Here is a 24,324-nt window from a genome sequence, read left to right as displayed (position 1 = left end):
CCACTTGTACACGATGGTCACGTCCTACTCCTGCAAATGTAGGGTCCACTGTGCCATTCGTGGAAACGGGCTCCGTACGTTTGCAAGCCAACACAACAAGTGAGCATCTGTCAGAACTTTGAATGGGCGGTCGTAGGTGCAAGATCGAAATTTAGCCACGCCCAAACGAGGCTAAGATAGCGTTTCTCTGTGGCGCTGTAGTTGGTTTCTGCACGCGCTAGTGTACGACTTCTGTAGCCGATCACTCGTTCAATGCCTTCCGGCCGTTGTACAGCAACTGCACCAAGGCCAACGTTACTGGCCTCCCTGTAGACTTACATGTTCCACATGAGCCAGAACAGGTGCTGACACCTGGTGCTGTCGAAGCTCAATGAAAACAATCTCTTGCTCTGATGTCCAGACGAACGATACATCATCCATCCTGAGGTGAATCAGTGGTCCCGCCATCTTGAAAAAATGTTTGATAAAGCACCGGTAGTAGGCGCTAAGACTCAGGAATCGTCGCGCACCTATTTGGTCGGTGTGTGTAGGAAACATGGGGCCCTATAACGTAAACTATTCCAATATGTTTCTATTGCAATTTCCTGACGTCAAATTTGCGTAACCACCGACGCAAGCATGGGCGGTCACCCATAGGGTAGTCTGTACAGACCAATCAAACACTCTCCTCGTTCATAGGAGGTCTCTTTTGTTTGCTTGAAAAACGAATAACATTGCCTGCACTGAGCGGCTTGTCGTATCTAATTGGCTGACACGAGGCGAGGAGAACGCTCAAGTGGAGAGGGATCCGCTGGGCCAGAGCCAGTGCACTGAAAATCGATAAACGGATGAAGAGGGCGGTGCCGATATCTGCGATTGGTCGGCTTTCCCTTATTATGCGAAGCATATTAACGTAGGTTTCGGGCCTTCGCGCGACGCCCGGCGGTGGCCACCATTGACCATGAAGTGGGGTCACGTGACATGACGTCACGTGATGACGTCACACAGGCTGCAGATGGGGCCTCATATCGCGCCGTTGGTCGCCTCCCGGCGGTGGCCACCATTGACCTTCAAGTGACCTTCAAATAGGTCACGTGACATGACGTCACGTGATGACGTCACACTGACTGGAGATGGGGCCTCATATCGCGCCGTCGGTCACCTCCCGGCGGTGGCCACCATTGACCCTGAAGTGAGATCACATGATGTGACGTCACGTGATGAATTCACACCGGCTGCAGATGGGGCCTCATATCGCGCCGTCGGACGTCACCCGGCGGAGGCCTCCACGCTTCGGTTCTCACCGTCGCGCGCGACGCGGCGGCGGCGCCACCATCACTGCATCACGTGATATGTGACGTCACGCCAGGGATGAAGCGGCGCGCGCCCGCCGTCGCGTCAGTCTCTGTGCCCGCAACCGCGCCAGCGTCTTTGCGACGGGCGTGTATGCGGTCAAGATGCCTCCAAACGCTAAGGATACGCTAAGGTTAAGCCCAGTGGATGCGAAGCATCCACTGGCCTTAACCTTGATACGCCTCCAATTTTTTTTAGCTTGTGGTGGCTGGTCGAAAATCGCTGCGGCATGCAACGGAAGCTTAAGAATGACGCTGAAACTGACCCTCAGCAAAGAAGAGTTGGCAGAATGAGGTCGTAAACGTACCGAAAGTGCCCGAAAACGTTACACGGCCACGCAAGAAGTTTTATTATACGGAAATACACCCATGCTCTCCAGCAGGTGCGAGTAGCCAGCGTCTGAGCGATCGGCGCCAGCTATCGTTTATTCCTTTCGGAACGGGGCAGCCTGCGGCTATTCCGAAGAAAATTCAGTTTTGTTCGGCATATTAATGCATCTTTAAAGCGTACACGTCACTTTGACGCGGTGAGTTTGTGTGGTTTTGTGACGTCGCGTGACAGGCAGGTGAAGTGGGTGCAGCCCGAAAACTTTTTACCAATAGCCGAAGGCTAATGGCGAAAAGGGGTCGAATCAGAAATAACTGTTTTTCTTTTTTCTGTCAAATCATGCACAATCAGTATGTACACATCATATCAGATGGGGAGCTATCGCGGTTTTCGTGACGTCACGTGACAGACAGGTGAGGTGGGGTTGGTCGAAAAAAGTTTTTTACCAATCGTGGAGGGCTGATAGCAGAATTGCAATAGAAAAGTTTGGAATAGTTTTACGTTATAGCCCCCATGGTAACAGCAAAGAGATGTATGCCTGACCCGAACTATGAAGATATGTAGTCACGTTGTCATATCTTTTTATACCTCACCCCCACCCCCGCGCCATATCTCCTTGTATATAAGCGCGTTCATTAACAGTATTAGACACTTGGTAGTTTGCGCTACGTCCGTCCAAGTCACTTATTATCGCCAGTGTAAAACTAAGCGCAATATAACCTAAACGTTCACCAACTAGCCCCCCTCATTGCTTTACGCTGGAAAGTTGCTGGTGCAGAACGGAGGCAGAAAGGAAGTATTCTGAATTCGTAAAGGCCATCTGGAGTCAAGAAATCAGTTTTTCGCGGTCTGGTTCATCTACCTGAATTTGCCTGTAACCGGTATTTATACCGAGAGCTAAAACTACTTTCCTCGACGTAACCTGTCTAACCAATCTTCGATACATGGTGGTGGGCACAAGTCTTACTTGGTAGCAAGGTTGAGGCTCCTATAATCAACGCAGAAACGAAGTATTCAGTCTTTTTCTTGACAAGAACGACAGGAGAGCACCACCGACTCTGTAAAGGCTGAATGACGGCATCATCTAATATCTCCTTGATTAGGGCTTCGATTGCCTCATATGCTCTTTCGGTGAGACGGGCGCGCGTCGTGGTATGTTCCGATTCAGTGGCTCGCGATTGGCGTTTCGCCCACCTTGGGCACAATAACTTATAGGTATTGCAAACTTTTGTATTCCAATTCAGCAATAAGCCCTCCACGATTGGTCAAATATTTCCCCCCCCCGCCTTCACCTGTCTCTCACGCGGCGAAACCAAAGCAGCGAAAACGCCCCATCTGAAATGACATCTGCACACTGATTGTGCATGATTATTCGAATGAAAGAAAATATTTCTGATTCGACGCCTTTTTCACTGTTAGCCCTCTAATACTGGTGAGTTATTTTCGGGCTGCGTCCTGTTCGCCTGCATGTCACGCGACGTCAGAAAACCAGGAGAACTCACCGTGTCAAATTGACCCTTACGCTCAAAGACGCAATATTAGGCCGAATAATGCTGAATTTTTCCTGCATAGCCGGAGGGTGCCCCGTTGTGACAGGAATACGAGTTGGCTGCCCACCTTGTTAGATATGGAGCTGTTTCCTGCGCCTGCTTCAAGTTCCCCCGGACCACATCGAATCGCAGCACATTCCAGAGGAGCGCACGAGCCAACAAGTTTGTAAGCCGCCGGTAGCTGTTCTCTGCTTGACTCTTCCAGAAAGCGAGGGGATAGCACGGCACTGTTGGAAGTAAAGTGGGTGCCAAACCAAGACGGCGGTAATGCGCCATGACAGCCGGACGTGCCGGGAAGGCCCAAGCCTACCCCTCTTCGCCTTTGAAGAAGGCATTTGCCACTACTGCGGAGCCGTACCACCGGGAGCAGGTGGGCCCTCGTACAATGGAGCATGAGCGCCCCCTTCTCCACCTTAGAAGAAGTGCATTGCAAGTCAGCGAGGCAAGACCGCAGAGAGCCGCCGGGTGTGACACCGCGACACGGGCGCCAACGATTGGTCGAAAATGGCGTCATCTGAGCGGACTCTCCCATTGGTCAAACATGACGCGACTTCCAGTGCTCGAAGGGTTTATAAGAAGCATTCCAGAGAAACCAGAGCAGTCCCTGATTCCCTGATTCACCTCTCTCGAACTTCTTGCCGCGGGCCGCAGCGTCCGAGTTGCTGCCGGCCAGTAATGTCTGAACAGCTCTTACTTGACTCTCACCTCTCTGTATATAATGTAAAACAAATACTCCCAAGTTTGGTCTTCATACTGAACTCCGTCCTTCAGCCCCAACATCTGGTTGGCAGCGGTGAGATCGCCTCCGAATGCATCAGCTGGTGGCAGCGCTACGGATCAACCTTCTTCGAGAGAGATCCTAAGGAACCGGGAAGAGCGAAGAAGAAAGAGCCTTCGTCGAAAGAGGTCCGAAGAAACTGGGAGTAGCGAAGAAGAGCGAGCCTTCGACCCAGGGAGTCCGGAGGAACCGGGAACAGCGGACAAATGAACCGGATGGCAGGGTGCTGCAACCGTAAATGAGCGCGTGGTTTTTTTCCCTTTTGATTCGCCAGACTCAAATGTTGTGTGTTCATTTTGATAGTTCTGGGAATCGGGAGTTTGTTGCATTGTGTGTTTGCACAATTAAGGAAAACAGTTCTAACCACCTGTCGGGGCAGCTGCCATGGATCTTAGAAGGTTGACGAGGTTAGACTTGTTGCTGTGCGACGATTTGGGAGTTGAGGCGGATGAACGGATGAAAACGCCAGCTATCATAAAGGCGATTAACGATAGTGGCAATGATGGCAAAAGCATTGAGCTTGCTTGGGAGGTGATACAGGAACCACGAGAGCGTGAGCGTCGTGTACGTGTGCGAGAGCGTCGTGAACTTAAGAGTTAGAGTAAGCGTGAAGAACGCGAGAATGAACGGAAGCATGAGCTTCAAGGACTTACTCTTAGGTGTGAGCGTCACGAACGTGAGTATCAGGAACGAAAGCGTGAGCAAAAGTATGAGAGAGAGAAGGCAGCACTAATCAAAGAGATACAGCATTGTGATCAGTTATTGGCACAAAGACAACGGCTGACTGAGAATTCTGTAAGAATTCTGTAAGAAGAAGAAGAGCCGAGCGGCGTAGACGTGCTTCGCATGGGCTCTGTCGACATTCATTATTCTCTTAAGAAATTCACATCGGCGGACCGAAGTCTTTGTCGGACGTCCTTCGTGAAGACATCCGGAACCCCCTTGGGAAGTTTGAAGACCGTGAGTGCATATTATTTAGCGCTTTTGGACTTTGAAGTTCTCCGGGGTGGCGCTGCCGTGTTAAGCCTGACGCCGCCGTACGTAGCAGCGCGGAGGTAGGCGAGGCGCTCCGCCGCCTTTGCCGCCGCTCGCTTGCTACGATTACTCGGCACTCACTATGGCGCACATTGCTGGATCCCAGCCAGCCACTTCTACTTCTACCAGAGGGAGTGGAGGTGGAGTTGTTGCTACAGCCCCACCCGCCCCCGGTGCTATTGTTCAAGCTGCCGCCGGGCCTTCGTCGCCAGAAACTACAGCCATGGACTTCCAAGACATTTCGGAAGATCGCCACGACGACCCTGCCACTATGGAAGAGGACCTTTCGCAAGGGACGCCATCGGAATGTCCTTATTCCAACTGGTCATTGCACCTCAAGCGAAGAACGAAGAAGAAGCTCGCCAGAGGTGAGCAAGTGTGCGTGGCAGGCAGGGTGATCTCTCCGCTGCCACCCTCCTCTGCCACCGCGTTATCATCATCATCCTACGCAGCTGCAGGCGCTGGGGCATCAAAGAAGCCTTCTTTTAAGAAGAGGCGACGACTCCCCCCACTGCCACGTAGCGACTTCAAAATCATCATTCGACCCAAGAAAGGCCTTCAGGTGAAGAGTTTCAGCAACCACCAAATATCAAAAGCCGTCTCGGCCGCCTGCGGAGGGAAAGTTGACGATTCGCATTTCATCGTGCGATTGAGACCCGGTTCCAACATAATTATTGTTAGTACCCCAGATCAGGAGGTCGCGGATATTGCGCGCAAGATCACGCGGATTGTGCTGGGCGGCAACCTTTACGAAGTCAACTCTTACGTTGCGGCACCGGACGGAGTGGCCCGGGGCGTCATTCATGGAATCGACCCGGATACCCCGCCCGAGGAGCTTATGACTCACCTAAGGGTTAGGACCCAAGGCGTGGAAATCGTGCAGGCCCGCATGCTGGCAAAGACCAAGACAGCCTTGATCACGTTCAACTCTCACGTAGTTCCACGATACGTCTACTACTACGGAGGGGAGACCGAGTGCCACACCTACAAGCCCACAAAACAAATCTGCTATGTGTGCCAGCGCATGGGACACCGATCGGACGTTTGTCCTACTCCGAACATCAAAATCTGTCTCGCTTGCGGGACGCGCGACCCGACGGACGGCCACGAGTGCTCACTCAAGTGCGCCGTCTGCGGCGAAGCCCACGCCACGGGGTCTCGCGAGTGCAAGCAAAAGCTAAAGAACAAGAGCACTACCACCAAGAAGCATCCTCCACCCGGAAGGAGGAAGGAAGACGACGACAATGATGGAGGACGACCAAGGCGAAGCCGCCTACGGTGGTTCAGCTCGGAATCCTCGGCGAGCCGCTCGAGGTCCCGGGCCCAGTCTAGGTCAATGTCCCGGTCCCGGTCCCGGTCCTGATCCCGATCCCGGTCCCGATCCCGGTCCCAGTCCAGGTCCAGGTCCCGATTCCGCTCGGAGTGGCCAAAGCTAGGAGAGAAGCAAGGGCAGCGGCAGCCTTCTACCTCGACATCCACGTCTAAACAGAAGAAGCAAGCCAGCAACAACAAGGTGAGCCGGAATCAGTCTAGTACCTCCTCCGCTCAAAACACCAGTGAAAAAAGTAAATGCTCCCCAGAATGTACGCGCATCAGGGAAGAAAATAAAAAACTCAAGGCTCAGGTTAACGAACTAAACCAACGCATGCAACGCTTAGAAGCGTTGCTAAGCAAAACCAGCAACAACACACAGGCAGGGTCGCAAAGCGGAACGATAGGCCACGAGCCCGCCATCTCCATTCCTCCCCCCTCAAGAACCACCACGCCCTCATCGCTCCCCGGTGCGGCCTCGGCAGCGGCAGTCCAGTCAAGTGTAGTCACCCTCGAAGGTATTTATGCTACGATACAACAGATGCTTCACCAGATGGGCGAATTAAACAATAAAGTCAAGGAGAACACACTAAGCCATGAAGACCTTGAAAGAAGAATACGCAAGGTTGAGTTTGGCTCGCGCAAGCGGGTCGACGACGAGATCAGCAACCCACGCATCAAGGCGTACAGGCGCATAAACAACACGGGTGACGTCAGGGACGCCGACAACTGCGACGGTGGTGGCATGAACGTCAGCAATGGCTAACACCACACGCAGCGCGCCCGAACACCTCGAGATCTGGCAGTGGAATTGTCGCTCTTTCAACAAGAAGGCAAGTTCACTCCAACTCTTCATCCAAAATCACCTATACCCCACCGACGTCATCTGCCTTCAGGAGGTCGGGAACCAGCCGATCAGGCTACGGGGTTACTACGTAATTAAACACGCGGGATCACCGAAAGTCGCGGTTTTAGTGCACAAAACGGTGACGGCCGTGGGACAACATTATCAACATCATGACATTAATCATGTGCTAGTGGAAGTCCTCCCGCAGAAGAGGGGTAGACGTAGCACTTTCATCCTGAATTTGTACAGTCCGCCGAGGGCTCAGAAAGACGACTTCCGCAACATCATTTACGACAGCGTGAGAGCCGCTGGCTGCAACCAGCTGGTAGTTGTGGGAGACATGAACGCTCGACACACGACTTGGGGCTACCAACAAGACACACAAAAGGGAAGGTCGCTCCTCGATGCGGTTGACCAAATGGGCCTCGAATTGATAACCAACCTCCTCCAACCAACCCGAGTAGGCAACAGTGTAAGTCGAGACACGTTTCCGGACCTGTCATTTGTCAAAAACGTAAGGGAATACTCATGGGCGCACCTGGGCGAAACATTGGGCAGCGATCACTATATCCTCAGTATCTCGGTATCCACGCCGAAACTCAAGAGAACAATTGGCGAAATTAGGCTTACGGACTGGGAGGCATTCAGGCAGTTTCCCCCACCCGAAAACGGTATAACAGACATAGCGGAATGGATGCAGCACCTCCGGGAAGCCCACATCCAAACCACAAAAACCATCCAGCCCACGGTCGAGACGCCCGAAGTCGACCGCCGGCTCTTACACCTGTGGGAAGCCCGTGAGGGCCTCCTCAAACGGTGGAAGCGACAGCGATTAAACCGGAAGCTACGTCTTCGAATCGAGAAAATAACAGACGAAGCCAGAAATTACGCAAACGAGCTGACGCAGCAAAATTGGGTACAGTTTTGCACCTCGCTCAAGGGTACCCTGAGTACGGCGCAGACGTGGGCCATCCTACGCTGCCTGATCGAGCCCGACAAGGCGAAATCGACAACTAGTCGGACGCTTCTAGAAATCGCTCACAAGTTCCCCGGAAACGACCAGGATTTGATTGACACCCTAAAAACCCGATACCTGGGTAGCGACCCCATACAACCCTGCCTCCTAAAATATGAAGGAGAACCAAGACCAGCGCTGGACGCTCCCATCACGGAGGAAGAGGTGTATGCCGCGGCACGAGCCTCACAGCGCAACACAGCTCCCGGAGTTGACAAAATCACCAATGCCATGATTAGAAACCTGAGCCCGATGCACATCCAGGACTTGACCGAATACCTAAACGAGGAACTCTGGAGCAAGGGCCACGTACCAAACGAGTGGAAACACGCGGAAATCGTGACCATTCCCAAACCCGGCAAGAAGCCCGCGATCGACGCACTGCGTCCCATCTCGCTGACTTCGTGCCTCGGCAAGCTGTACGAGAGGGTCATCGAAACCCGCCTCCAACATTACATAGAGGATGGTGACCTCTTCCCGCACACCATGCTTGGCTTCAGGCCGGGACTTTCGGCTCAAGATGCGTTCCTAATCCTAAGGGAAGAAGTTCTCAAGGGCATCCCGAAGGGAGGAGAACATCTCCTGCTCGCACTCGACCTAAAAGGGGCCTTCGATAACATCTCCCACGAGGCCATTCTCAAGGGATTGAACGACATCAGCTGCGGGGAGCGCATCTTTAATTACGTTAAATCGTTCCTGACGGGCCGGACAGCAAACATCGGAATAGGCACGACTCGATCGGATACGATCGACGTGCCGATCAAAGGAACACCGCAGGGGGCGATAATCTCCCCGATTCTCTTCAATGTCGCAATGCTAGCGCTGACCAAAGAGCTGCGGAAGATCCCCGACCTAGGTTACGCCCTGTACGCAGACGACATCACGCTCTGGGCCACCAAGGGCTCTCTAGCGCAAAAAGAGGCGACCCTTCAAGAGGCCGCGACGGCCGTGGAGAGATTTGCGGCAGCGAGCGGGATGTGTTGTGCGCCCGAAAAGTCCGAGGTGATCCGGGTGCACGGAGGAGGAATCTACAAGTCCCCCGGCCCTATCGACCTCTATCTTGAGGGCCAGAAGATAACGGAAGGCAGTAAGACTAGGATTCTGGGTTTTTGGATCCAGAGGAACCTGAAAGCCTCCCACACCATCCAAACCCTAAGGTCGGCCACCAACCAGATCTCGCGGATTATAAAACGAATTACAAGAAGCCACAAGGGCATGCGAGAAGAGGACACGATTCGCCTCGTCCAGGCTCTGGTGATCAGCAGAATAACGTATAGCATGCCGTATCACTATCACTCGCTAAACAAACGCGACCAAGAACAAGTCGATGCCATCATCAGAGGCGCGTACAAAACGGCCCTGGGTCTCCCTGTCACCACCTCAAACGAGAAGTTAGCGGCCCTCGGGATCCACAACACCTTCGCTGAGCTGTCGGACGCGGTTATGGCTTCGCAAAAGGCCAGACTGCAGAACACGGCGGCGGGCAGAGCCATCCTCCACCGGACCGGAACGGCAACGGAGCTCCGTGCCCTCGATGGGCAACGATCACTCCCGCCTGAGGTCAGAGGCAAGATCAAGGCGAATCCGGTACCGAAGCACATGAGTCATGAACTCCATGAAGGACGACGCAAGGCTCGCGTCGACAGACAGCGCCGACAATTCAAGGGTGACCCGTACGTGACGTACGTGGACGTGGCGGCGTACCCTGTGGGGGGCCTCTTCGCGGTAGCCGCCGTGAACGGGAGAGACAACTCCTTGACTCTCGCGGCCTCCGTGAGGGCAGAGACCCCAGCTGCGGCTGAGACCATAGCGGCGGCGCTGGTAATAAAGCAAGAAGACAGGGTAGGCAGGGAAGTCCATGTCGTTACCGACTCGCAACAGGCCTGCCGTAACTTTACGAACGGACGAACACCGCTGCTGGCAGCTCAGATTCTAGGCCCGAGGCTGCAAGAATACCATCAAATCACGTGGACGCCGGGTCACGCGGGTCTGGAGGGGAACGAAAGGGCGAACGCCCTAGCTCGAGCGCTAATCAACCGAGCGGGGCAAGACCAATCGTCTCATCAATCCCCACCCTTTACCTTCATGCCCCTGCCATCCAATTATTGCGACCGACTGGAGATCCAGCGACTCAACCGCAGGATTTATCCCCCGCCTCACAAAAATCTCAGCACTGAAGATGCCGTAGCTCTCCGACTTATACAGACCAACACATTTCCAAACCTACACAGATACAGTAAAATGTTCCCACATACATATCGCGACATCTGCCCCTGGTGCGGCGACACACGCCCTACACTTTTTCACATCTCTTGGGGGTGCGAGGGCAAACCTCAACACTTAAAGACACCTAGCACGTCATTTGAGCGGTGGGAGGTACAGCTGACCGGCGATACCCTGGCGGGACAAGAAGCTCTCGTCCAGCAAGTACGTCGAGCAGCCACGGCCAGTGGAGTCCTGGAATGAGGACCCCACCCACTCGACCTCAAGAGCAACCACCTCGGTGGTCCAAATAAATGTTTTTTCTCTCTCTCTCTTCTGTAGGAAGGGGGACCGCGAAGCATGTTCTGCGCGGACGCGGACAAAGGGCACGAGGCTGTTAAACTCCTCGTCGTTCCGTAGTTCTTTTCAAAGCTCAGCGTGCAGTTCGAAGAAACGCAATGTGGCAGGACGAGACCAGGTGGGGAGTAGCGACGCGGTGAATCAAGTTTGTGAGGAAAGCGGGGCGCCAGGACGCAAATTGGCAAGAGACCGTAACGTCTTGGGGGAGCTGATAGTGAGGCAGCCTTTTGTTGTTTCTCGGCAGCCAGAGTAGCTTTGAAACCGCGACCACCCGGGTTCGACTCAAAGTATGAGTCAGACGTAAGCGTTTGGAAAGGGAGGCCAAGAGCCCTTCCGTAGAAATGAAGTGCGTTGTTTTTTTATTTTGAGCACCGGAAAGTTTTCGCGTATTGAAACTAGGATTTCTTTCAATGTGTAAGGTTTGAGCTTTGTTTGTGTTTTCGTTTGAGAAGCTCCGAGATTTGAAAGATGAGGTTTGTGTAAACATGTAGTCTCGCGAGTGTTAGTTAATGAGTAAATAGGCTATCTTTTTGTGTATGTGTGAGTAACCTAAAGGTCAAGGTTATCGTTGAGAGGCCTGTCGTAACGCACGTGTGTGTTATTTAACCTTCTTTCTTTTTAAGTGTTTTTGAATTTTCTAAGGTTAAGCGCGTAGATTTTGAGTGAGTGCATGATTTGCACTGAGAAGCGTTCTTAGTTCCATTAGTGCGTGTCCTGTGTGGACGGAAGGAAGCAGATTTATGACTGGGTTGCTCGTGTGTGTTGAGGGCAGCCGTATTCTGACTTCTCTGATAAGTATGCGTGGAACGAGTTATTAAAAGACGCATTATTTTAAGGATTCTGCGGAGTGTGTAAGTCCCGCAAGTTTAATTGTTCGTTTATGTCACGTGTCCTGTAGGACTTTCAGGGAAGAAACGCGAGTAAGCGTAAATGAAAAGTTTGCCTACAACGCAAGTACGCGTTTTGTTTAGTGACCACAATGCTAGTGCGCTTGTGATTACGTGCTTGTGAGGTTGACCAGATTGTTTAGTGGCACCAATACGTGCGATAAGTACGCCAGTGCGATAGATTGGAAACATGCTGTGCGTGTAGTTAGGCCACTTAAGTTATGTTCGGCTGTTTTCATTTGTTGTTTGCATCGTCAACGACCCTTTTGTTTTGCAACAACAATAGTACTCTGGTCTTGTCGGCAATCGAGGAGAAATGGATAGCTCTTTGGAAGGGTGGTTGGAACTGTTTTGTCAAAATTGTGAAAATAAAAGATCAGGGTTCATTTTGACTCAGTAATAGCCTGGCGAGTCAGGGGTGAAGAGCCTGCGCATACACATGGGGCAGCGCTCTGTTGTTTTGTTTGTTTGACGTATGTTCTCCAGGGCCCAGGATCCCGAAGTTCGTCAAACGAGGGTCGACACCAGTACCCTGCAGCTTCTTTCAGCGTTCCTCACGGCCAGCGAATTGAGTTCACCGGCCATTCAGAACAACCGGGGCGAGGGCGAGCTGTTAGATATGGAGCTGTTTCCTGCGCCTGCTTCAAGTTCCCCCGGACCACATCGAATCGCAGCACATTCCAGAGGAGCGCACGAGCCAACAAGTTTGTAAGCCGCCGGTAGCTGTTCTCTGCTTGACTCTTCCAGAAAGCGAGGGGATAGCACGGCACTGTTGGAACTAAAGTGGGTGCCAAACCAAGACGGCGGTAATGCGCCATGACAGCCGGACGTGCCGGGAAGGCCCAAGCCTACCCCTCTTCGACTTTGAAGAAGGCATTTGCCACTACTACGGAGCCGTACAACCGGGAGCAGGTGGGCCCTCGTACAATGGAGCATGATCGCCCCCCTTCTCCACCTTAGAAGAAGTGCATTGGAAGTCAGCGAGGCAAGACCGCAGAGAGCCGCCGGGTGTGACACCGCGACACGGGCGCCAACGATTGGCCGAAAATGGAGTCATCTGAGCGGACTCTCCCATTGGTCAAACATGACGCGACTTCCAGTGCTCGAAGCGTTTATAAGAAGCATTCCAGAGAGACCAGAGCAGTCCCTGATTCACCTCTCTCGAACTTCTTGCCGCGGGCCGCAGCGTCCGAGTTGCTGCCGGCCCGTAATGTATGTACAACTCTTACTTGACACTCACCTCTCTGTATATAATGTAAAATAAACCCTCCCAAGTTTGGTTTTCATCCCGAAGTCCATCCTCCAACCCCTACAACCTATCGCTCTGGCACAGGCTACTAAGAGCTGCCGGGGAGTATGGATTTTTTTCCGTGTAATAAAGTCCTTGCGGCGCAGATAACTCTACAGAGCGATTTCCGCACCTATAAAACATAGCTCTGCCAACTCTTCCTTGCTGAGCATCCCTTTTAGCGTTACTTTTAAGCTTCCGTTGCACGCCACCGTAAGTTTCGGCTAGCCACAGCAAGCTATGTAAGGAAAAGCGGACCAATCGTAGGCGCCGACACCGCCTTCCTCATTCGACTATCTACTTTCGCTGTGCTGGCTCGGCCCCATCGGAACCCTTTCCAGTTGAGCGTGCTCTTCGCCTCTTATCAGTCAAATGGACATGAAATGCTGCTCTCTGCAGGCAATGCTAGTCGCTTTGAAAAAAAAGAATGTGACCTCCAATAAACAAGGAGCACGTTTGGTCGGGGTTTTCAAACGTGCGGATTACCGCCCGATGCTTGCCTCGGTGGTTACCTAAATTGCACGTTAGGATAGTGGAAAAAACACAGGATGGAATAGTTTTACGTAGTAGGGCCCATTAGTACACCGACCAAAGCACGCTTCGAACTCGTTCAGGACTTCCTGCAGTGCACTGTTTTGGTCTTCTATAATGTCAGAGTTTATATCGATGCTACTGTGGGAACCATCATCTGTGCCCAGTTTAGAAGGAGAACACTTGCCGATGCGCATAGGTGGTTTGGCGTAGGCGACGGCAGTGCGACAAACATGCGTCGATGCTCAAAGGTGAAGCTGGTGCGGATGACAGTGGCCTGGCTATAAGAAAGTTTAACAAGACTTCGTGCTGGAAAAATAAATCTGGTCAGCAAGAGAAAATTATTGCTTTCTACAATGACTCCGCTGTCTAGTAGCTGGTCAAACTTGACCGGAACCATCCCACCCTCACGCGGAGGTGTCGGTATGCGGTCGTCCTAAACGCGTAGTGCGGATCTGCGTCCGATGGCGTCGATTCGTTCTGCTTGCCTCTTTGTCAAGAAAGTGATGCAGCGTTCGCGAAGGTCAATGATGGCGCCATATTCTCGCAGAAAGCCTATCGCAAGAAATAAATCGCGGGAACCAGACAAGTGGCGAGAAAAGCAGCAGCGCGAATTTCTACTCAAGAAGTGCACAAGCCAAGCGGTGTTACGACGTGGCCACGCGCCGTACGAACTAGCGCCCCAGTGCAGAGCAACGTATTTTTTTTTTCAGAACGCCGGCCAGATTAACACTGAGACTCGAGTAATCTGCGCCGGTATCCACAAGTTTACTCATTTTTGTGCCGTCGATCAATACGGGTATGCCTAGTGAAATTTTGCTTGCGTCAGCGGGTTTTGACGTTGTCGTACTTTCGTTGTGCTGCAGTAGGGTCTATAGGAGGTCTTCAGTGCGTCGGGTATGAGCAGTGTCGTCTGGGAAGGTCACTGACGTTAGTCCTGTCGGCGTTTACTTGGCGACTACCCCTGAGCCATCATCGAGGTGCTATCACTAGCAGGCAAATATGGTTGCGGTGAGGGTGAGCGTGACTGCCGCTGCGATGCGCCCGACTTGCGCTGCTGGTCGAGCAGTTATGCAATGTCTAGAGGCCTCTTGCAGAACCTGGGTCGGGACGAAGTGACAGAAGAGCCCCACAGTCAGACTTGTAGGGAAGGGGCACTCTCGGCACACATGAGCAACTTCGCCGCAGTTGTCGTCATTCGCGTTCTCACCAAAACTGTGACCTCCTCGTGGGTATCCAGCGGTCATCGACTTACAAAAGCGGAGTTGACAGAGCGGCATTCGCCGATGTCAAGGCGACTGGTGAAGCAACGTAAGCAGCAAGCAAGCTTGGGCGGGGCGCAGCAAAACTTCTGCGTAATCTTGCGCCGGGATATAGCCTGGCTGAGGTGGTGCTTCACTGGTAGTAAGAGATGCATCAAGCACCTGCTGCGCTTTGCTACGTTTGGCGGTGGCGAGAGAGCTCAGTGGAGGTGATGGCGTACCGAGTTCCTTATCCAGCTCATCGCGCATCACTCAGCGAATCAGCTCGGAAATCAAGGCGAAGTCGCACCCGAAGCGCACTGGCATATCCGAAGTGGAGGCAGCGTTTAATTGTCGGTTGTACATGCCGCGCCGTTGATGAAGTGTCTTCTCCATAGCAGTAGCTTCCGTAATGAACTCCTCAACAGCCTTTGGCGGATGCTGCACAAGACCTCCAAAAAGTTGTTCCTTGCCATCCCTCACAAGATGACGCACCTATTTCTCTTCCGACATGCTCAGATTGGCACGCTGAAGAAGATGCGTCACGCCTTCCATGTACATTGTGAGGTTCTCGTTGGACTTGTGAACACGTCATTGAAAGGCTCGCTCCGCTTTTTCCCACCGATAAGGGCTGGAGTTAGTCTCCAGTAACTTGTGCTGGAACTAAGGCCATGACCACATGGCACTTTCACGGTTCATAAACCACGTTTGACCGCCATCCTCGAGGCTTAAGTAGACGCTCATGGGTTTGGTGTTGTCCCACTTCTTAAACGGAGCGATGCACGTAAGCTCAGACAGCCAATCCTCCACGTCTTGAAAGGTGTCCCCATAAAAAGCCGTCTGCATTCGCAGGTCCAGCAACGTCATGTAAGTTGGCGCCATCAGTTATGTCGTCTTCACACAGGTAGCACTCATAAGTTTTCCCTGAAGGTTGCCAACATGAACTTCTGGGTCTAGGCATCGGATTCACCGGCATGTGCGGTGAAATGGAGTCAGGTCCAATCGTGGGATGCTTTTCTTCTTCCCTAGAAGGGTCTCCTGCATAAGTCGAGCTTCAACAGCAACCTCCACCAAAATTGCCGCGTATACCTTGTCGATATACACGCTGAGTCTCCATGCGTTAGCAGTTTACTGAGCGTAAGCGTCAACGCGGGGTGCCAAATTGAACCTCGATTTTTTTCTTCTTCAGTCCCTTGCTGTGCCACGGCATGTCGCAGAATGTTTGGGGCTCTAGAGAGCACATAACTACTTTCGCTTAAGATCGTGTAATGTTTTATAAAGAATAGTATCGTACGTAGCCTGGTAGAAGAAAGCAAATTGGAAATCTTGTGTGTTGTTTTGCCACGCTAGAGCAAAGTGGGGGGAGGGAAATTGTCATGAATTGAAGCCTAGCCGTAACATAGAACGCTTGTACTGAGCAACAGAGGTGCGCAAGCTGTGCAGGCCTGAATGAAAGTCATTCAACATTTATTCGCTTATCATGTGTTCTCGTGCTTCGAATTGGAAATACCTGTCTGGGTAGTGCTGCGTCTTTCTCTTTGCTCAACCAAATATTTGGACGCAAAGAAATTTTCATTCAAGAAGAAACCTCTATAGGCACAATAAACGAGAGAGAAATTTTCAGGAACATAGAAGCACGCAGTGGTCAACACTCCTAGGACGAAGGAAGTTGCTTTAGCCAATGTTTGAACAGCAGTAGCTGTCTTCTCCAGGGCAGCAGTTGCTTTCCTTTGCAACGACAATGTACGTGGCACCCTCGAAGCGAAACAAGAATAATATGGTCAACAGAGTAATGCGAAGAAGTCGGAGCATTCAATTATAATGATCGAAGTGATCGATTATGATGACAAGCCCACTGCAGTTCGTTCTTCCAACCCTCCCTACCCTCCTGCCCCCTCGTACGAGATCTGGCTCACTACTTGTGTCACCTGCGGCAAAATCTAGTGCATTGCCCTATTGTTTCTCCATCAGCCACCAGTGAGCCCATGTGCTGTTGCCTCTGCTTTCTGTGAACCTGTATGGTAATTAGGTGCAAAAAAATGTTGAACTAAATCTACGGCTAGTTGATACAGACTTATCGAGGTGTAAAGGACGCGAACACAGTATATAGAAGAAATAGATTGAAAATAGTGCTCTTTGTCCCTTTCTATTTAGTGCTCGGTTTGACAGTCACTACGCCGCGATGAATTTAAAGTTAAATATCGTTCGTCAGCACTTCTTTCAGTACTATTGTTTTTTGCGCTTCTGTCGGTGACACTAACCTAATTGCGCACAGAAGTTTCATTAGTTTAAAACTAAAATAGGCGTTTGCAAATGGCCACTTGAGTTCTCAAAAATGAGGCAGCTGGTTCTTATGCTTTTCTTTAATTATACAGGCCAGGTTACCTGCCGCAAAGCAGACTCTTCGCAATGATGGGTCAAATAGACACTATCTTCCCTGCTATAATCAGTTTCGTACACCTCAAATTCATAAGAATCCCGCATATCTGCGGAAAGTCTTGTGATTTTCAATCAATCAATCAATAAATAAATCAATCAATCAATCAATCTTTATTTCCAATGACAGTTGGGGGTCCCTTAGGCGAAAAGCGGTAGTAACACCACTTGAAAATACCTAAGGGCCCACGTACATGACAGGGGTATTACGATTCATACGTTCAAAAACAAATTTACAAAAATCAAGTAAGAAATCCGCTAAAAAAAATTAAGAAGAGGTTGTGCAAATACAACAACGCAACAATAGAACAAATAAAGTCAGTATATAAGTACACTCCAGAACAGTTGTACATTATAGTTGAAATATTAAATGTTCACATGAACACACATTATAAAATGACGAAAATAAACGTGTTAGAAGCAATAATGAAACATACTTGATCATGTTCGGGCAGTACAAAAGACATTAGACTAGAGTTACAAAAATTCAGGGATTTCTTTTTGTGTAAACGTAGAAAAGTTGGCGTCTTTCTCTTCATATTTATTATGTAGGGACGGCAGTGTGGATCTAAGAGACTGCATAAAATAGGTCGTGCGGGAACGAGGAACAAGGCACTTGTCGGTGCTGCGGGTGCGTGAATCAGTGTAATGCATGCTTATATTAGATAAATCTTTGATAAAAGCTTTGAATTGTTCGTTTGAAAAGAAATAAGCATACATTAAACGAAAATTGAGCATGCGTTTCACACTGAATATTTTATAGCGGGTAAACAATGTAACTGTAGAACTATTGCGCGGGACGTTTGCAATATACCGAAGTGCTCTTTTCTGCAATAGCTGAATTGTATTTATGTTACTAAGGGTTGTGGTGCCCCAGACTAACAGGCAGTAATTTAGATGGGAAGAAAACAGAGCATGATAAATCTGAAGTTTCGCATTTTCTGGAAGAAAGTGCCTACATCGTGACAAAACACCAGCAGCACGCGATAACGATTTAGTTAGTGATTCAATATGACACGTCCATGTGATATGGGCAGAAAACGTCATGCGCAGAAGTTTATGTTTCTCCACTATTTCGACGGGTATTCCCTCAAGCGTTAATGATTGGTTGACGTCGACTTCAGTGCCTCGGGATCTGAAAAAGACAGCTTTTGTTTTTGTCGCATTTATTCGTAGGCCATTAGCTGTAGACCATTGCCGCACATCTGCAAGTACACTTTGAGTTCTCGAAACAATTTCAGTTGGATCTTGTCCAGAAACAAAAATACTAGTGTCATACGCATAGAGCAGAAATGAGGCGTCATTGTTTATCTTAACAATATCATTTATGTAGATATTGAAGAGCATTGGTCCTAGAATGCTTCCTTGAGGTACGCCACAAGAAATGGTTTTAGAAGATGAAAAACAGTTAGCAACTGAGACGCATTGTTTTCTCTCAGACAGATACGAACTAAATAGTGAATTAGCTACACCACGTACCCCATAAGCACTTAATTTCCCGAGTAAAATGTAATGGTTTAGGGTATCGAAGGCTTTGCTATAGTCAATGAAAACGCCCAGCGTAATCTGTCTTTCTTCGATGTTATTATTTATCAGTTCTTTTTGAGCTAACAGTGCAGTCTGTGTAGATTTACCACGTTGAAAACCGTGCTAATACTCCGAAAGTATTTTGTATTTGTTGAAGAAGCTATTTACGCGGCAGAATATTATCTTCTCTAATCCCTTGGAGAATACAGGTATTATAGAAATTGGTCGGTAATTATTAGCATCATTAATATCCCCACCTTTAAATATAACAGAAACTTTTGAGATTTTCATGAGATTTGGGAAACAGCCAGTCTGAAAGACTAGATTAAACACGTAGGTTAAACAAGGAGCAAGCCGGTCAATTACGTGCTTAATCGCCTCTACCTGAAATCCATCGACATCGACAGCTTTACTGTTTTTTAGTGAAAGAAATGTGCATACTATTTCTGCTCCATCTGTGGGTGCGAGAAAAATTGTGTCAGTATTATGGTAATTAATGTTAGTATGAGCAATGCTTCCCAGTGGTTGCACCGCATTAGCAGAGTGCTCACTGAAGTGCTCGGCTAGATGCACACCGGAAAGTTTGTTCCCGTTAATGGTTATTTCCGTTAATGTATTCTGACCAGCTTTGCGGTTCAGTGCCTGATTGATGGCTTTCCAAACTTGGTTTGGCCGCTGTCGACAGATGTCAGAAAACATGTGGTTATAGTAGGAGGCCTTTGCCTTTTTCAACGCGGCAGTTAGTTTCTTTCATGCCACCTATGTCGCGCTGCACGAGGTGTGCCATTTCACCTCCGTAAAATTGCGCTCAGGTTGTGCACTGCATAAGACTAGTTTATGAGGCATCTCTCTTCTACCGCTGTTGACGAGGGGTTGGGGGTTATTGTACATGTGTCCACTTAGTGGACATGTCTATTTTGTCTGCTGCTGAAGTGCTGATCAGCTGGGACGGCAGTCCCCTTCGGACACCCACTTCAGCGAAATTCCCACAGAAGACAAAATGAGCACGTCCATTAGGTGGAACTTACAGAATACCTACCCGTTCGCCTCTTCAGATATTTTACAGCTGCGTAATCTGCGACCTAATGTAGTTGCTATCTCTGATAATTCTACTGTCATTGCAGTGCTAGTGCTAATATATTAGCACAATACATGTCCACATCATCAAAGCATTTCAGTAAGTCTGATCCTTATTTGCGCAATTTGCTTCTAATCACATTAGGATGCTTGATGCAGTTTGCATATACATCCGCTCTACATAATGCCTTTTGGGCCTCTTTATGTTTAATGAATGATGGCGGAACAGTGATCAAGAATGTGGCCTGTTAGTATGTGACAATGACGAAAAGATGCAAAACGTGCGGATTTCAGCGCTCGTACCCGTATAACCCTTGTAGTTCCTTGGTTACTTCGCACCTAGTCGGTAGTCTAGCATTTAAACAGGCTTCTTTTCACATGAAATTACGTTAAATTTACCCAATGCCCTCTTTTTACTGGACCTTAACTTCCAGGAGGACATTAAGTCCTCCTGGAAGTCGTGTTACTTTCGTTCAGTAAGTTTTAAAATAGTTCTTGGAACAGTCACCCCCAGTGAACTAAGTTAAACGCATGTAGAAGTTCTGAAGTAGTTCTTACCATAAGCGCCGAATCCAAGCGTTAAATAGTAGGCGATAATGCTGCCCAAAGCACCGAAATTGATTGACCTGTAATCAAGAAAAGGATGTGTCACTGTAGACGACATAACAAGTGTTCAAATATAAAATTCATCTATTCATATTGATATTAGACCGCCACAGGAAGAGATATACAGTAATTTTCCCGAAGAAAAGGCGCTATTTTCTGCAACCCATTAGAGAGCACGGCTGATGCCTTTGGGGAATAATAGACGGACACAAGGTAGAGAGAGAGGGTCGAGCTGACCCCACGGCCTTTGGATGTCAGCAGTAGCCAGGTGACACATTTACAACTTACACAACCGCGTCAAAGATAAGTGCCGCCTGATCGGGGCCGCAGTAAAGGGGAAAGAGAAGTGGTACCAATATCAGCCGATAATAGTTTTGATATCACTTGCATTAACACTATAATCATGCCTTGTAAATATCTTTCTGATCATGCTTCACGTAACATTATTAGTGGAGGCTCGCGTTTCATATATCCGCCATAGAACATCGGAGCGATTGCACGGCCAACAATCGCTTAGGTTCCTGTTGACGGAACATCATTTACACTAGTTGCGGCTACTGCCTTTGTCACGGTTGCACACCCTCGTGATCCTGAAGTGTTCTTTGGAATGAAGTCTTATGATGACGACTGGCTGAGTGTACAAGAATGTGTCAGCAACAATGGTCCGACTTCATATTTATGCTCCCCAACATCCTTTTCTGCCTCGGCGCTACTCCTCGGGTTTGTTTCCACACTCATGAGGGAGAGATAGATAGCTGGTATCTCCTCAAATATAAACTGCGTAACCTTTTTCTTAATCCGTTTGGTCGTCAGCTAGCTGCGAAGAAAGCCCTTGCTATCCATGTACGGATCTCGACTGAGTTCTGCGTTTCTTATATTCTCGACCTATTTGCACTTTGTCGCAAAGCCTACCAGACCATGTCGGAGGAAGATGTGTTTCTCCACGCACTCAGAGGGGTTGCTGACGATGCCTTCAGTTGATCAGTGTTCGACAACGTCGCCAGCATCAGAACCATCCTCACAGAATGCCGCTCTACGAAACAAAGGAAAAGCCGTTGAACCTTCCAGCTCTTCACCAACCTTGCTAATACGGTTGTGACGTTTTCTCGCCACGAGCTCTCGCACCAGCCCTCTCGATTTGGGCACCTCACCCACATCGGTCATCGCCAGTTAAAGGATGCATACCCTGTACCCATTTCTTCCCAGACACCTTATCCGTTCCCCGCCACAATCTTCTTGATCTACGCCATTTCCCACCAAGAATTTAGGAATTTCGGCCTTTAGTCTGTATGCACAGTATGCCCTCCTGAAGTCAGTATACTTCTAAGTCTGCACCCCATTCCAGTCAATACTTTTCTCGACAACGCAACCCGTCGGAATGGTGCACCCTCGACAACAAGGCCATATGCATCCGATACCGACGTATCGGTCACGCCACTCGTCACTGCTGCTGCCATTGGACCTCACTGACTCGCTATTATTTCGCGGATTCCCTTATTCCTAGCGTCCATCTTTTCGTCCACCTCCCTTACCGCCAAACCAGTCCCCTGCCCACGCGGCCTCTGCGGAGAGTCTTGCTACACTTGGTCCCCTCTTCTCCATTAAGCCAACAGTCTCGTTCGACTCCCTCCCGTCAAGCTCACTCCCTGACTTTTAGCACCATCCAATATCGGAAAACTAGAAAGCGCAGCCTCTGGAGGTGGCACAGCATTAACGGCCTTGGGAACGAATCCTCGCTTGACATTGCACACTATGCACGACCTCTTGGAAATTAGGTTGATGACATATCTCTAAGCGCATTCATTGACATTGGCGCACGTGACTAACATAGGCACTAATATAAAAATAATATAATATATGATATAATATTAAATAGTATATAATATAACATATAATATATAATATATATTATAATAATTAAGACTAATGTAATATAGACGTCAGCTAAAAAAGTCCTTAGGTCTGCACTGAACGGACTTTGCAAGAGTCGCCGACGGCGAGACAGTGGTTATTATCGGCACGTGCCCTGCCCAAGCGACCATCACCGATCAGCACACTGTCATCCTGTTTACTGTCAAAGCCCACTAACCTCACGTACTTATATTTGGCCTGTTTTCTTTCCGTCCATTCTGCTCTCATTGACTCAACTGTAAAATATGTTTACCCCTTTTGGGTTGTACTTCGTCCCCAAATAATATTCGTCATCTGTCTTGTCCGCATTTCTTTTCTTTAACGCTGCGAGTCCGGTGCTTCGTAGTCACAAACGGCTTGCGCGTTATCAGCATAACACAGCATTCTCAAGAGGAAAGTAGCGAACGCCAAGCTTTCAACAGAGCAAACGCAAGCAAAGCAGATGAGGACTATTGTTCGGGGACAAGGTAAGCACCAAAGGGTGTAAGCTTTTTCAGAGTCTGTGCACTGTAAGAAAAGCTTACACCCTTAGGGTTGTATATTTGCCACACACCTATAATCGTCATCTGTCTTGCTTACGATTACTTCAAAACTGTGCGATCGCTACTTTCCTGTCGAGAATGCTCTGTCATGCTGATAACTCGCATGACTTTCGTGACTTCGAAGTACTGGGCTCGCAGACTTAAAGAAAGAAAATACGCGCAGGACACATGACGATTATTGTTGTGGGGCAAATATACACCTCAAAAGTGCAAATATTTCTTACAGTGTGATACTGGCTATCTGCGCCTTGTCCTTCTTCTTCACTACACCCTTAAAAAATGTTCACCCTTTAGGTCGCATCTTGACATACGACGATAACCGCCATCTGTCTTGCTTGCGTTTCCTTACTTGAAAACGCTGCGCTCGTTACTTTCCAGTCAAGAATGCTCTGTCATGCTGATAATGCGCATGCCGTTCGTGACTTGGAAGTACCGGGGCCGCAGCGTTAAAGAACGGAAACACGGGCAAGACAGGTGACAATACTTGATGTGTCGCAAGATACGACCCAAGGGGTGTGACTTTGTTTAGGAGTGTACGAAGAGTCAGTAACCCGCCTCAGAGCCGCATAAGTTCCATTGACTTCACTCGGCTGCCCCCTAAAGCTGTGACACAGATCGAGTTGGGCACCTAGATTGTAGTTTCGTGTCGAAACGCCTAGCTATCCTACAGGAATTAAAGAAGATGCTAGTAAATGATGTTATTGAGCTTTCCTGCAGTGCTTGTGCTCACTGCATCCCACTCGTCAAAATGAAGGATGAAGCAGGGTGCTTCTGTAAAGATGATCGTCACTTTAACAAAATTTTAAAAATAACCTTTACCCGCTGCTGCGTATCGATGACGTTTCAGATTGCCTGTATGCTTCAACCTACTTTTTCTCGGTATGCCTATGATCTGGATGCAGGCAGATTGCCGTTGACATGTACCGGGAGAAGACCACGTCTGTCACCCCTAACGACGTTCAATATTCCATTGTGATGGCCTCCGGCTTCTGGAAGGCACCGGCCACAATCGAAATAATGATGGGCTTCCTGTTCCATGGGTTCAAATGCTTGATGTGCTTGTACTACCTGGACAAAGTTGTTTTCTGCCCTATACATGACATACATCTGGGACGTCTATCAGCAATGCTTCATGGATTCCACAGGTCTGACCTTTCGTTGAACTCCACGAAGTGTCTCTTTGGTCACCGCCGTTCTTGGAGATCTCGTGGATGCCGCATGAGTAAGACCCGATCCGGACATAGTTCTGATCGGGTCTAGCAAAGCCGGACATAGCAAAGCAGGCGGCGCAGGATGTCTTGCGCCACCTGCTTTGCTATAATCTCAGGTATACTCTCCTGTAGCCTCCGTTTTTCGGTCATATGCGCCCTCCTGGAGCAGTGCTTGTAAAAAATTCAATCTATCGTCGCGACGAGAAAAGCAACCCATGATTTATACAAGGGCACCCCAAGGTCTAGCGGGGGAATCGAAGCTGCAAGCAGGGCGGCACGTGGGCTAGGACCTCGGAGGTCGAAGCGTGTC

At 49.5% G+C, this 24,324-nt stretch overlaps 1 protein-coding gene across 15 annotated transcripts in view; it reads right to left on the bottom strand.

The window, feature by feature from the left end:
• LOC135898235 (neprilysin-1-like) overlaps nt 1-24,324 on the bottom strand; it is a 521,227-nt gene that overhangs the window by 17,421 nt on the left and 479,482 nt on the right. For 10 of the 15 annotated variants that reach the window (XR_011514790.1, XR_011514789.1, XR_010563291.1 and 7 more), the window contains one exon: nt 20,303-20,370. Coding sequence is in view for 10 of the 15 variants with exons in the window: in XM_065427075.1 (XP_065283147.1) it covers nt 20,303-20,370 (68 nt within the window). In the remaining 5 variants the exon portion in view is untranslated. Of the gene's footprint in view, nt 1-18,203; nt 18,276-20,302; nt 20,371-21,262; nt 21,384-24,324 lie in introns of those variants that run through there. The other 5 variants (XM_065427081.2, XM_065427082.2, XM_065427080.2 and 2 more) reach the window with 4 other exon arrangements.

Source organism: Dermacentor albipictus, chromosome 5, assembly GCF_038994185.2.
Source record: "Dermacentor albipictus isolate Rhodes 1998 colony chromosome 5, USDA_Dalb.pri_finalv2, whole genome shotgun sequence".
NCBI classification, from domain to species: domain Eukaryota; kingdom Metazoa; phylum Arthropoda; class Arachnida; order Ixodida; family Ixodidae; genus Dermacentor; species Dermacentor albipictus.
The sequence above is the reverse complement of the archived record's forward strand: the minus strand, read 5'-3'. Positions and strand labels throughout refer to the sequence as shown.